The sequence below is a fragment of the Pipistrellus kuhlii genome, unplaced genomic scaffold, assembly GCF_014108245.1.
Source record: "Pipistrellus kuhlii isolate mPipKuh1 unplaced genomic scaffold, mPipKuh1.p scaffold_m20_p_4, whole genome shotgun sequence".
NCBI classification, from domain to species: domain Eukaryota; kingdom Metazoa; phylum Chordata; class Mammalia; order Chiroptera; family Vespertilionidae; genus Pipistrellus; species Pipistrellus kuhlii.
In genome coordinates, this window is record NW_023425540.1 from 7413514 (window position 1) to 7428096 (window position 14583).

At 42.2% G+C, this 14583-nt stretch overlaps 1 protein-coding gene across 1 annotated transcript in view; it reads right to left on the reverse strand.

Annotated features, from left to right (window-relative positions):
- Window positions 1-331: 331 nt before the first annotated feature.
- The window catches only part of PLCXD3 (phosphatidylinositol specific phospholipase C X domain containing 3), a 115244-nt gene continuing 100992 nt past the window's right edge, over window positions 332-14583 (reverse strand). The window contains exon 3 of the mRNA XM_036410439.2: window positions 332-720. Coding sequence (XP_036266332.1) covers window positions 567-720 — 154 coding nt within the window. The 3' untranslated portion in view covers window positions 332-566. The remainder of the gene's footprint in view (window positions 721-14583) is intronic.

Genomic DNA, 14583 nt, shown 5'->3' on the forward strand with positions numbered 1-14583 from the left:
AACTGTTTTAATGCATATTTTCTATGACAAAGAGTTAGCAATGATTGCCCAGTTGCAGATGACAACAGAATATTATACCATGTTCCACACAACAAATAAATTTCACTACAACAATGTAATACACATTCTGTTGGGAACAGTCAATTGTTTTGAGTCCCATACAGCATCTGATTAAGAAGAGCGAGCAAAGGGGGCAGGGTGAGAAGGTTCAGTTAGGATACAGAGAGCATAGCAGATCTAGGTTGAAATCAGAAACACAATCAAGTAAACACTTGTGAGTTATATATCACAAAGACTAATTCTGAAAAACAAATTTCACTGGTCTTTTTTAAAATCTCTAACACTAGAAGTAGATTTCGCTCACCAAACGGGAAATGAAATATTTATACTAATGCAGAGACTATGATAATAACCACTCAAGAATTGGATTTCCCCTTTTCCCACCCACTGCCAGCCCTAGTTCCCTCAGAGACTCAGTGGAATAGGAAGATCAGAGTGTTTCTAGATAATATGCCTAATACAATGAGTCTTCTCTATCTTATTCATGAATGCTCAAAATGGTACTATCAAGTGTTGGCTTCTCCTTCATCAAAGACATAGTTGAGCTTTATGACAGTGCTGATGAAATCACCAAGTTCTACAAAATCGGCAGTGACAATATTGATGCCGCTCTCTCCTGGTTTCTGCGTGCTGACCCACTGCATCATGGCGGGAAGAGCCCTGAGAAAGGAAAGAAAAAGAGAAGTTGTGGGTTCTTGAAGTTAAAGCATGGCATGAAATACTTGTGTATATGCCTGGGTCTCAGAGAGTATATCTAATCTATAAGCTCAACCCACTTAGGCAAAACTGGGTCAATGGCCTTGAACTACATTAATCTTATGAGTAAAATACCATAAAAATACTGATCCCTATTTTCTACTATACACATTTTTTTTTTTTTCTGTTAGACACATAGAGAAGGATCCAGCTCCTTCTAAAGGAGCATATTATGGATCTAAAGTGCCAATGCCTTCAGAAAATAGACTGGCAGGTGGAGAAATTTGGTCCTTCATGGCAATAGTTTTAGAAGAGAATTCTATTAAAATGAAAAATCTGGATCCTTAGAGCAGAGACACAAGCATATTCAAGTCATTAGAAAGACAGATGTTGTGGCAATGTGTGTGCAGCCACTCGGGTTTGAAGTCCATTACTTTCTGGGTTTCCTAGAGCAGATGACATATTCCTGTTACAAATGTAGCATGATGTTGGCGTTTTACGAAGGCAGATAGTTCTGGAAAAAACCAGTGTATTTCCTGGGAAGGATGGTTGTTAAATAAATATGCTCGGGTTGAGAGGTGAGAGGAAGGGGTGGGTAGAAATGATGCTGAGGCCAATGCTGATTCTGTATTAACTTTAACTTAGTGTCTGGCTTAGCCGTTCCTTAGGCTCTGGGATACCAGGCCATGAGAGGTTCCTGAGCAGCCAACCTCCCACCTTAGAACTATTATCATCACAGAAACACCTCCTCAGATGCCTCTGCTTCTCATAGATTAAGGGTTCCTGGGCCTGGATTGAAAACAATTGTTATCCCCATGGAGAGGCATTAAGAGAACATAAGAATGCTCATCTGTTTCTGGATAAAATAGATTGCTTTGAGGATTGAAACATCCTTTTGGAATAGCTTGTAGTCCTCACATAAAATACAAGTTTTACATTTAAAATACCATTTCTCTTCACCATCCTATTGCCCGTGACCATGGGCTATGCATATGTTATTTGGTTTATCTCTTCTCATTCCCTCAAACCCATATTGAGGATGTCAGTCTGTTCCATGCCTCCCTGCTTCAGATCTTATTTTGGAGGAGAGTAAAGCAGGGAGTGGGTGAGAGTCATTTATAATATCAACAATAAAAAATCTCCTAACCAGAATGCTTCAATCACCTCTCAGTGTTTTTAGGATGAAAATAAAAATCCTTAATTAACCTATAGGACCCTGAACAATGGCTATTGATTTCAGAAAGGAAGGGCAAGGGAGAGGAAAAGGGAGAGGGAGATAGAAACATCCATGATGAGAATCATTGACCAGCTGCCTCCTGCATGCCCTACCAGCCAGGTGTAAATTTTTTATTTGCCCTCACAAGTTTTGTCCTCTTGGGGGCAACATTAACATCGAGAATGCATGATTTATAGCAAACTGACAAGTTGAAATCATACTTAGTTGTGATGTTTTTCTATCCAGCTTTCACAATTCCAATCAAAGTCAGAAAGGGGGGTGGGGAATAAACTTGGTACACAAAGCTTCAAAGCCCTCCTCTGGAATGTGCAACTCTCCTGAGGAAAGGCATCTTCAAATAGGTTCCAGGTCTTTAGAAGAGAAACAAGTAAGTCTACAGCAGTAAGAAAATCTCCCTCCAAGAAAGCAACAGGAGGTGGGAGATGTGGGAGCCAGAGATCTTCTCATGTTCTGGCTTTGAGAACTGGCTTTGAAAAGGTTTAGGAGTTGGAAGTGCTGAGATCAATATACCTCAATGTGCTGACCTTGACTGATTAATTCATGTCAGGGTCATGAGATTAATTCAATCTCCTACCCAGAATACTTCAATCACCTCTCAGTGCTTTTAGAATGAAAACAAAAAGTGTTAACTAACCTGTGGGGCCCTGAACAATGGCTACCAGGTGCTTCTTTTGTGTCATGTCATCTCCCGTCACTCTTTCCATCACCAAGTTCTAGTCCCATCCCAGTCTTAGTCATCTTGAACAGCCTAATTTTCCTCAGGGAACTTTGTAAATGCTGCTGTTATTTGCTTGCTTTGCTTTTTGTTTATTTATAAAGAGTGGTTTTCTCCCCTGCTCCTTCACTGGAACTCATTTTTCAGGTGATATTTTAAATGTCACTTCTTTAAAACACTAGTCAGAATTGTAATTATATTGATGTGTTTGACAGATATCTGTTCCTCAACTAGACTGCAATTTCTTTAGCACCAGGCTGTGTACTTTCTCCCTGGTGTATTCCCAGTCCTTAGCATAGTGCCTGGCAGACTACGCACTCAATAAAGACATGCTGAATACATGAATAGAATTTACTTTTAGAAACAAAAGCTTTATTTTTAGAAAAGAATATATTCAATAATATAATTCATGAAAAGGCTACTGTTTTCCTTACTTTGGTACTGCCATAGATTTCCGTTTGTGAATTCACTGCTATTCGTTTGAAGAAAAAGATGTTTTTCTTAAACTAACTTGAAGAGCTTTAACTTTTCTTTATTTGGCAGGTCTCACTGGCAAATTTTTGAATTCACCAAACAATTTGCAAAGCAACTTGCCCCACATTATACATTTAGTGCTATGAGATTTTGTGTTGATAATGATAGCATTTTATCATCTTCATAAAAATAAAGTTTATTAGAATTAAACTTAATTCATCAGATTTATTCAATTTAGTTGTTATTAATGTATTATTAATTTCAATTATTAAATAGGTTACCAATTAAAAGAGTAATATGCAAATTACCATCATTCCGCTACACCCACAGCCATGCCCACAAACCACACCCACCAGCCAATCAGAGCAAATATGCAAATCAATCCCAATCAAGATGGCTGTCATCACAGAGAGCAGGAGAGAGGCTTGGGTTTCCCCAGCAATGGAGGAAGCTAAGCTTTCCACACACCCTGGCGGGCCTCCACTCAAGGCCACAAAGTTTCAATTATAGAAGATAAGTCCCAAGAAAAATGGCGACAGCCATGGAGCTGGAGAGAGCAGGCTAGGGTTGCCCCCAGCGATGGAGGAAGCCAAGCTTTCCACCTGCCCTGGCCAGCCGAGGCCTCCACTCTAAGCTACAAAGTTTCAATTATAGAAGGTGAATAAACTCCAAGAGAAATGGCTGCCACCATGGAGCAAGCAGAAGACTTGGCTTTGCTCTAGACTACAAAGTTTCAATTGTAGAAGATAAATATATCCCAGATACCAGGGCCTCTCCTTGGGTCACCGTGGCCGGCCTGCAAATCACCCCAGGCTCCTTACCCTAGGCCACCCCACACCCCAAGGAAACCCCCACCCTGATCTGGGATCCTTCAGGGCAAACCAGCTACCCCCCCACCCATGCACCAGGCCTCTATCCTATCTAATAAAAGAGTAATATGCAGATTGACCATCATTCCAACACAAAAGATCAAGACAGCTTCCCCCATGTGGTCAAAGATCCTGCCCCCATGTGGACACAAGATGGCCACCACAAGATGACCAGCAGGGGAGGGCAGTTGGGAGGCACCAGGCCTGCAAGGGAGGGCAGTTGGGGGCAATCAAGCCTGCAGGGGAGGGCAGTTAGGGGTGACCAGGTCGGCAGAGAAGGGAAATTGGGGGCAAAAGGCTGGCAGGGGAGCAGTTAGACTTCAATCAGACTGGCAGGGCAGTGGTTAATAGGTGATCAGGCTGGCAGCAGAAGCGGTTAGGGGCAATCAGGAAGGCAGGCAGGTGAGCAGTTGGGAGCCAGCAGTCCTGATTGTGAGAGGGTGCAGGGTGGGCTGAGGGACAATCCTCCCCCCCCCCAACCCCCAATGCACAAATTTCATGCACCAGGCCTCTAGTCATTACATAATTCAATATTTACATGTATTAGACATTAATGAGGAATCCCTGTGAAATTCATATTTAGGTGTGCTGGTGTAACATAACACTTTTACAATGAATGCATTTTATATGTGCTACTTTTCTAACTTCCTTATACCTGTGTTTTGTAGTAATGAACAAACAATTGTAGATAATAAAACATTTCTAGCAAATTTTATTTGAATGCATTCTTTATTTTTTAAAATACATTTTTAAAATTGATTTTTGAGAGAGAGAGAGGGGGAAGAGAGAAGGATAGAGAGAAACATTGATGCAAGAGGGGAACATTGATCTGCTGCCTCCTACATGCCCCCTACTGGGAGTCAAGTTCAAAATCCAGGCATATGCCCTGACAGGGAATTGAACCAGAGACCTCTTGAATCACAGGCTGACACGCAACCATTGAGCCACACCTGCTGGGCTGAAAGCATTCTTTTTTTTTTTTTTTTTAAATTATTATTGAAATGGATTTCTTTTTTAGTGAATAAAATAGAATCTTCAAAATCAACTCATTAATTTTTACCGACCTCTTTGATGCACTGGGGATAAAGATGACTATGAAAGCATCAGAGCCTTGTTGCTGCTTATCCTGAATCTAGTCTCTCCTGAGAAATAAAGACTTCACTGATCAACAAAGTTTAAAATAATGACCACAGATCTTTCTTCCTCTGAACAACTGAGTCAATCAGGAGCAACTAATTGAAATTAAATATGACATATTTTAAAAATGTGATCTGTCAATCTGGCCATTTCTGAAAGTTGGGAACTTTCACCAGAAAATGAAGAAAAAGACAAAACAGCCAAAACCGGTTTGGCTCAATGGATAGAGCGTCGGCTTGGGGACTGAAAGGTCCCAGGTTCGATTCCAGTCAAGGGCATGTACCTTGGTTGCGGGCACATCCCCAGTAGGGGGTGTGCAAGAGGCAGCTGATCGATGACTCTCTCTCATCGATGTTTCTAACTCTCTCTCTCTCTCTCTCTCTCCCTTCCTCTCTGTACAAAATCAATAAAATATATTAAAAAAGAAAAGAAAAGGAAAAGACAAAACAAAAAGGAGGAACTCTTGCCCCAAAGATTGGCATTTCATGCACTGACCACCCAGCAATAAAAAGCAGCGCCTTTGCCCCTGTAGGTTTAACCTTCAGGAGGGGCTTCACAATAACCTCAGGTAGACAGACAGGCACAGGTCTGGCATAAATCATAATTTCTGTAAACATCACCTATTAAGTTTTGCTAACACTGTTTCTGTTCAGAACACAGCATATCTGATTCATGTCTGATGGGGGGAAAAAGCTCATTTAAAAAATATGTATTTTCCCCTCAAATTGCACTTAGACAAATAATTAGGTCATGAAATATCTACAAAACAATGGCCTTACTAGTGGCTGTGGAGATTTTAGAAGACCTGCGCTCTGCTGGAAGGACACTAAAGCCTCCCAAGACTGCCTCTGACCTGCGCCATGTGCTTTCAAAACAAAATCACTGCAACTATTTAGGTATAAAACAGAAAAGAATGAAGGGCGCTGCTGACCCTACAGTCAATCTGAATTTTCACTCTGTAGCTGTGAGAGAAAGAAATCCTTCTCTGCTTGACTTTCCCAGATTCCCTGCTGAAATCAAGTTCAAATGTCATGTGTAGCTGGATAGAGACATCTATTTAACACATACGGATAAGGCACCTCTCTTGCTGCACAGTAATCTGTGTGCTGAGGACACGGTGGGGCTCAGAAACTGAGGAGGCCCTTGGCCTCCTGGTACCTGCCGTCCAGGAGGGGGGAGAGGGATTTATTAAAACAACCAAACAATCACTTCAACTTTCCTGGTGCTGGGGGAGAATCTGGTCCCGACTATAGCAATGGGTTTTATTTATAACCCTGAGTCCCAATGTCCCCTAACGGCAAAATTAGGACTAAACACTCAGCGGTGGACATGGCCACACAGAAGGCACAAGGTACCTGGATATTATTCACATGTGAGGTTCAGAGTTCATAATAAAGGCGTGGCCACAGACACGCTCCAGGAGTCACAAGAGCTACTGTCTCACCAGGAATACTGGGCACTGGGCATGGACTAACCTTCGCCATCACCTTCCCCATGCCAGATGCTTTCAGTTGTCAAAGGGATACATTTCAAATCCTCAGGAGTTCACAGGCGCTGTTTCATCTCCTTCCCATGCCTGGCAGGCTGTTAGTCTATTTTATTTCGGTGTTTGTTTAACAAAAAGCAATGCAGTCAAATCAAAATGGAAGCAAAAGACACCGTCCCTTTCCTTCGGTGTTGGCAACACGAGCCCTTTTGACTGAGGCATGGAAGAAAACCGTTAAAAATCCACTTTCAATTAAAATAAGATCACCCCCAGGAAAAATGGTAGCTAGAGTCCATAAGATGTCCTGTATCCTAGCATGCATCCTGTGCTCCCAGCCAAGGTTGCAGAATAAACCCTAGACGGTCTGTACACTGAGCCAGCCTTCCCACAGCCTCCAGCAGCACAGACAGTTCTGTCTGCTAATTTCTAAGGGAGCCCAGGAAGAAAGGAAGCTTTGCAAATTCTAGACAAAGAGACATTCAGATTTAGATTTCCCAGAGGCAGTCAATGGGTTTTCTCCAGAGTCAGAGTCTCAATACAATGAACACTTCGGTGTGAGATCAGGGATCCCTACCTCAGTCCCTTTCTCAGTAAAATAGCCCCCACTCAGGGAGTTTGGGTATTTAAAGTTCAGAAGCAGTTTACCTTATTTAAATCCTAAAGTTTCTGTCTGCTGGCACCTACCTTGTCATCCTCCTCTTTGGAGCTGCTGCTAAACTGGGCTGAAAGTTTGCACATCTGTTTCTGCTTGGGACAAACATCTGGAGGACAACCGAGCTGTGTCCCTTGGCTTGCAGTGGTTCCCAGCTTGGGCGCCCGGGACCTGGCTGTCAGAGGTAGTCGTGCTGGAAGCCACGACAGAAATCAGTCACCCAGGAAGTGTGGTCATACCCTTTAACTTAAATGCCACTTTTGCTTACTGCTGGCAGGATCATTTTATCAATTCGGTTTTAGTGTTGACTACCTATTGCTAATGTGAGGTTCAAGTGGAATTCTGTATGTCTCTAACTGTAACCAAGGGGAAATGCGTTATTGCTTATGCACATTTATGAGGAGGAGAAGGGCTCTGTGAGGGAAAATGGTGTAAGAAAAATGGTCCTGGAAGGTGAAGTCTTGGGAACTATTGTTCTCTATCACATTCATCTGCTCCCTCATAATGTCAACAACTGTTTTCTGAGCACCTTCCAGGGGGCAGCGGCTGGGGCAGACACGGGGATGAATCAGACATGGTTCTTGCCTTGATGATGGGACTAATTCCAGAATTATCTGAGCTGTTGCAAATAAAAATCGCTGGACTGCTGAGAAGAGCTTTGCCTGAAAACTCTGAAAAATGATGCCCATGAAGCCTCCTCTGGGCCATGCATTAGCTGCTGGCCTCTTTCCTGGTACATGCTCCAATTCCTAAGGAAAGATCCCATGGACTTTTATAAACTCATGAGACTAAATAAGTCTACTCTCCAAGGACTCCTACATTAAGGAGTGTTATCGGTTTTAATGGACTGTCTACAATCCATACAGGTCTTGTTTGGGTTTCTAACAATGTGTGACCCCGGAAAGGGTACTTCACCCCTTGCTGCTCATTTTCCTCATTATAAATGAGGATGATAATGGCACATGTTTCATAGTGTTCTTGCAAGAATGAACTAGAACAGCACCGTAGAGGTAGGTAGTACAACACAGAAGTTAGGAATAAAGACTTTGGGGCAGACCATTGGAGTTCAGATCCCTGCACTCAATTCTATGGACTTGTGTGACTTTAGGAAGTCACTTAACTTCTTTTAGATTCAGTTTCCTCACTTGCGAAAGAGAATAAAAAGAGTCAATTCATATGAAGATTAAATGGAATAACATGCATATAAAATGTAACACACTACCTGAGAGATAAGAACTCAATAGATCCTAGCTACTACTCCCTTTTTAGTGTTAATGCTTAAAATGATTATCACATAGCAGTAAGTGTTAGTTGCCTTCATTTTTTCCTAGTTTTTCATTACTTTAAGTGAATACAGTTAGTCCTGTAGGCCTGGGTGAAACCTTTGTACAATAGTTACTGTATTGCAGCCTGTTGCCCTGTTCTCTTCACTTTCCCATTAGACCCCGATCCCAAGGGAACTCGGAATAAAACTCTGCATACAAATCTCAGCATCCCAGAATCTGCTTTTGGGGAAACCCAACCTACAAGTGTACCATTTAAAAAATATATATTTTTATTGATTTCAGAGAGGAAAGGAAAGAAGAGGAAGAGATGGCTAGAAACATCAATGATGAGAAAGAATCATTGATTGGCTACCTCCTGCACACCCTATTGGGGATTGAGCCCACAACGAGGCATGTGGCCTGATTGGGAATCAAACAATGACTTCTTAGTTATAAGTTGCCCCTCAACCTCTGAGCCACACTGACTGGGCCAAGTTTGTTATTTGATGGCAGGAAGTTGTGAGCAATAGATTCTCTTTCATCCACCAGGCCCACCCTCTACATCCACCCCCTATCCCACCTGCCTCTCTCTCCCTGCCCTGAAAATCAAAAGTGGCCTTTGGCAATCTTAATGAGATAAGAAAACTAAAACCATATTTCCATTTAAAAAATGTAAGGTATTATAGTTTTTAGGCTGGTTTGAGGGTGTTTTCCTTGTTGTTATAAAGGATGGAGAGAAGAATCACCTGAGAACAACCGCACTTATGTTTAGTGCTATGCACTGTGCAGACTCCTTGGGGGCCTCCACCTCTTCTGGCAAAGCAGAAAGGCCACCCAAACAGGACTACTTAGGAACAGTGACCACACAGTCTTCCCTCGGTTTCCCGTTAGTATCTTCCGCTGAAAGGAGGCTTTGAATCATGGATCAGAGGCTCACGGAAGGCCTATACCTCCTTCTAAAGAAATCATGGTCACTCTGATGGGAAACTATTCCATTCCCAGCTGCCAGGCAGAAGCTGCGGGTATGTATTTTCTCAAAGCAGCCTTTGGCGTGTAGAACTTTGTGCACTTGCATGTCTGTCACGTGTGCTTTCAAAGAGAGTGTGGCAATAGCATCTAAAGTAGATATAATTTCCACAGAGCCAAATCCAGAAATTTCATATTCCTTAGAGAAAATGCTAACAGGCGGAATAAACACAAACAGAATTTAACTTGATCACAATATCCCAGGTGCAAATGTGTTCCTGTGTCTGTGGGCCAAAGTAATCCTGCAGAGTCATCAGAGGTGACTTCTTTGGCCTTTTCCCCTTTAATCGGTGACAACAGCAGGTGCAAAGGGTAGAGGAATATGACATCTGCTCTGTAAGATACTAATCCTCATTAAGCTCTTAATTCTGTAATTTCCTCCTGACAGTGGTCTTACAAAGTCAGCGTCTTTTATTAGTCCCAAAAGAGTACAAACTTTTAAGTCAATTAGTTTGAGAAGAGTGTTTTCCATTGTGTTCTTTGTTGCTTTTATCTTTGGGAAATCATGTTACCTGACACTTATTTAAATTGCCCACTTCAGCATGCTTTGACAACATAGAAAATTCCTAGGAACTTAATAACATGCAATAAATATTGCCAAACCATATAGGTGCCCTGTGTGTATCTTATTAATACATTCTCCCTCTTCCTTGTGTGTGTCTTCCTTGCCACCTTTACAAAAGTGTCAAAGGACATCAGGTTTGAAAATGCCCTTCAGATGTTTATAAGCAGTCATCACATTCTGTGTAAAAATGTTTCCTAAGTGTTTCCATGGAACAATGCCTCATGGGATATTGGAAGATATTCTCAAAAAACAAATAAATATTCCTTTGGTCAAATACATTTAGGTAATGTTGAAGCCTCTTTGATGCTCACAATATTCATGATAGTATATTATCATATTAGGACTTTGAGATGTTATTGGAATAAGTTAAGAACTTACTAGTATTTCCCTAAGTTAAAACTTATCTGTTCCCAAGAATAGTCTCACAACCACCAACACATGTAAACACACACACACACACACACACACACACACACACACACACTTCTTATTGCTTCTTAGAGGCCAATAGGTATGTAGAAGACCTAATATTCTACAGAACGCTGTCCGGAACTATTGTCATTCAGGGTCCTTTGCAAGGGATCAACTCTGCCATTTGTTTCAGGGACCTGAAGTTCTCACAAGGCCCCTGAGGCAGACCCTCTCATCTTTGAACTGTTCCCACTACTAGGAGTTTTCTGACCATCCACTAGTCTATCCCTCTTCAACATGACATTCCCATAAATATTTGACAATAATTGGGACTCTCCTACCACACTGTCTGCATCACCCCTTCTCCATCTCAAATACCCGTTTCCTTTCCTTAGATCATTCTGTTTGGAACCCACTTATTGTCCTTGTCACTCTCTTCTAAATACTCCACTTTGTCCATGCTTCTTCCAAAAGAGGCGCCTGAAAAATAATGCACTTTTCTAACTTGGGTGCAGAGCATAAGAGTATTTCCACCCTCATTCTGGGTACTGTTGTCTTATTATGGCCAAGGAGCATTCTGACTATTTCTCTGTTGTTACCACCAAAGTCATTCCATCGTCACCTTTCCCCTGAAATTCTTTAACAGCTTCTTCCAAAGGAAGCAGGAGCCGTGGAAGGAAAGCAAGTCTATTTCTACAAGAGTCAACACACTTGTCTTTTCCTTCCAGCTTAGGGAATCTTCTCTCTGCTGCCCAAGAAGACACAGAGCATGCAGGAACTGAGGTCCCTAAACTGTAGCCCAACCCTCGAGAGTGGCCTGAGGCTGGAGAGGGGCTGAAGACTGGGAAGTGGGAGCTGATGAGAAACATGGAAGGTCTGATCCTTTAGGAGGCAAAGCAACGGTATTGTCAGAGGATGCTAGCCATTCAGGTAAATCTCTGCTGGGTTGTTTTAGAGTTAAGATCTCAACATCAGAACAATTGTGCAAATACAAAGAAATGTTTTAAGTAATATAATTTCCCCCCTCAATATTTGCAATCAAATATGCATGCGAATACTTGGTCATGTGAATTATCTGCCGAGTTGATGGAGTTTGCACTTAGCACGTTGCAGAAGCAGGGTTTGGTAAGGTGACATAAAGACAATAATGCTGTCCTTCCTCAGGGCTGGTGCTCACTCTAGCTTTAATTAAGTCATTAATTAACTAGCTATTGAGTCTAAGAGTCCCTGAACCTAGAATGTGCCATATGAAAGTGGAGCATTGTTAGTAACTGTGTCTGGTTGTATTTTAGGGAAGGGTTTGAAAATGTGGTCCTAAAAGAACCCTTGCTACACTTTTTTATATTTATCTATCTATTTATTGTTGAGTTTATTGGGATGGCATTGATTACTAAAATTATACAGGTTTCAAGTGCACAGCTCTACAATACATCATATGCATACTGCATCGTGGATTCACCACCAAAGTCAAGTCTCCTTCTGTCACCTTTTATCTCCCTTTATCCTTTTCTTCCTCTCCCTCTGCTCATCACCATACTTTTGTCTGCGTCTTGTAGTTTTGTTTTATTTTGTTTTATTAATCTCTTCATGTTTTTCACCCAACCTCCTTTACATTAATCTATAAGCTATAAAAGTGTCCCTCCATGGGGGGTGGGTACAGAGATTGAAGAAAAATGTGGGGGAAAGAGGAAAAACTCACAGATATGGACAACAATGTGGTGATTGCTGGGGTAGGAGGAGGTGGATGGGGGTATTGGGGGAATAAATGGTGATGGGCGGAGACTGGACTTGGGGTGGTAAACACACAATACAATGTATAGATGATGTGTTATGGAATTGTACATCTGCAACCTGTCTAATTTTCTTAATCAGTGTCACACTAAAAATTCAGTAAAAAAGAAAAAAAAATTGCTCCACCACAAAACAAGAAAAGGTAAAATAAAATGCTTTCTTGTGACAGGTTATCTCAGGGGAGGTCTGCAGGGCAGGGTGTTTGAAAGTTGGTACAGAATTTATTCAGGCTGGAAGAAGAAAAGACACTGGCATAGAGAAGGCAGAGGAGCCTTCTGGTGGTGACTTGAAGAGTTGTTGAAAATTCAGAAAAGAGGGGTGTGTGTGTGTGTGTGTGTGTGTGTGTGTGTGTGTTGGAATCCTAATTAACTTCCAAAGTTCCACAGTCACACCTACAATCTCATTAACTGCCTGGTTTTACAGAGAAGCTGCTCTCCTGGGCCCTTTGCTCCACAGCAGTGCTGTGAGCCAATGACGCCATAGTCTCATCCAGGGGATGGGGGGACCAGTGCACACCACAATCTGCCTTATAACAGCGCAGATTTTTTTATATAATTGCCACACTATATTCATTAAACCAAAGTTGTTAAATGATGTCAAGGCCAGGGTTTCACAGTTCCTCAGCTAGAGACTAGAAGTACAACGACAGAGATCTCATCTGGCCTTCGCCAAAGTGAACCGGAAAACCTCGAACAAACGCAGTTCACGTTTGAGAAGGAATTGACAAAGGGAAGTGGCTGGTGAATCAGATGGTAGCACTGGTGATGGCACCATCTCTGGATTGTGGGGGCCGCTGCTCCTGGGAGAGGGGAGGCCACGGAAGAATCTTCTCCCCAGGAGCCAGTGGCGGACAGGGACCTGTTTCAGAGGGACAGTGCTATTTCCAACTACTCGGCAGGAGGGAACTTCAACCACGTTACTGCTCATTTTATTAGGAACCTGTGTCCCACTGGAAGTCGTTAACCAGAAATCGTTTGAAAGTGTGGCTCTCTTAGCTATTAATAATAGCATGTGTTTTATAACAGGTCTTATTCTTAGTTCACAGTTCCATTTTAAGGGGTAAAAAGGGTTTGGCATTAAACAAACAAACAAAAATCTCGGAAATATGCCACTGAAGTAGGTATTTTAAGTACACGTAAAAGATGTTGCTGTGAAAATACCATGTTTGAATGTGGCTCGTTGCTATTTCTGTTGGCAAATAAGGAAAGGTTCATAGTGCTTTGCTTAGCTACATTATATCGTTACATCTGGTGGGAATGAATGGACAACAGAATCAGTAAGGCTGGCTTGAAAATCATGAATCCTTGACTCTCCAGCTGGCTCTGCTTCTAACAAGCTGTCCATAGAGGACAAGACCATCGACATCACTTTCTACACAGCAACGTCCAAATGAGCAGCTTCCTTTGTGACTATAAAGCCATTCTTGAAACCGTGCCGTGACCCCACTTGAACCATGTCTGCAAGGCACAGCTCTCTGTGCGCAGTGCAGGATGAAAACGCATCCCTCCCACTCAGGGTTATTAGGAAGCTCAGATACAATCACGACTGTGAACACTCTTGAGAATTGCAAAGTGCCCTGCCAATTTAAGTTGTTAAGTAAATTATTTGGAATTATGTAAACTGGAACTCCTCCTGGCCCTCAGCTGAACTCTTGGCTTGTAAAAGGGTTGGACCGCCTTTGGTTTTTCCATGTTTGTGCACTCAACCTGCCTTGGCTGAGCATTGGTTCTCTGACCTTGTTCTGAGGCCAGGGAGGGTGGAGGAGAAAGAGTCAAGGTCATGGTAGAAAAGAGTTTCTAGCATGCTTCCTGTTTCCATTTCTTTTAGAATCTCCTGCATGCTTCTAATCCACAATAACTTGAATCTAAAATTAATGGAAGCTGTCTAGTTACTACGCACCTATAGATTATAAATTGAGATGCCAGCATACTGCTTTGGGACCAAACAGCTTGACTAAATTGCAAAGGAGCTGATTTTAGACACGTTTTCTTGACCAAGAGAGTTCACAGCCCTCTCTGGCTGGAGTTTGTTCAATCACTGTGGTAAATGGGACTTGATTATGAGACTGAGGTCTGGTGAGGCCTGGTCTTCTATCTACTCAATAAAAAATCTGGGAAGCCAGCAAGGGACCTACCTGCCCCTTTCGGAAATGAGCACAGCAGCATGTGGCTGTGATTTTGAGAGCACCGTCCCTGATAG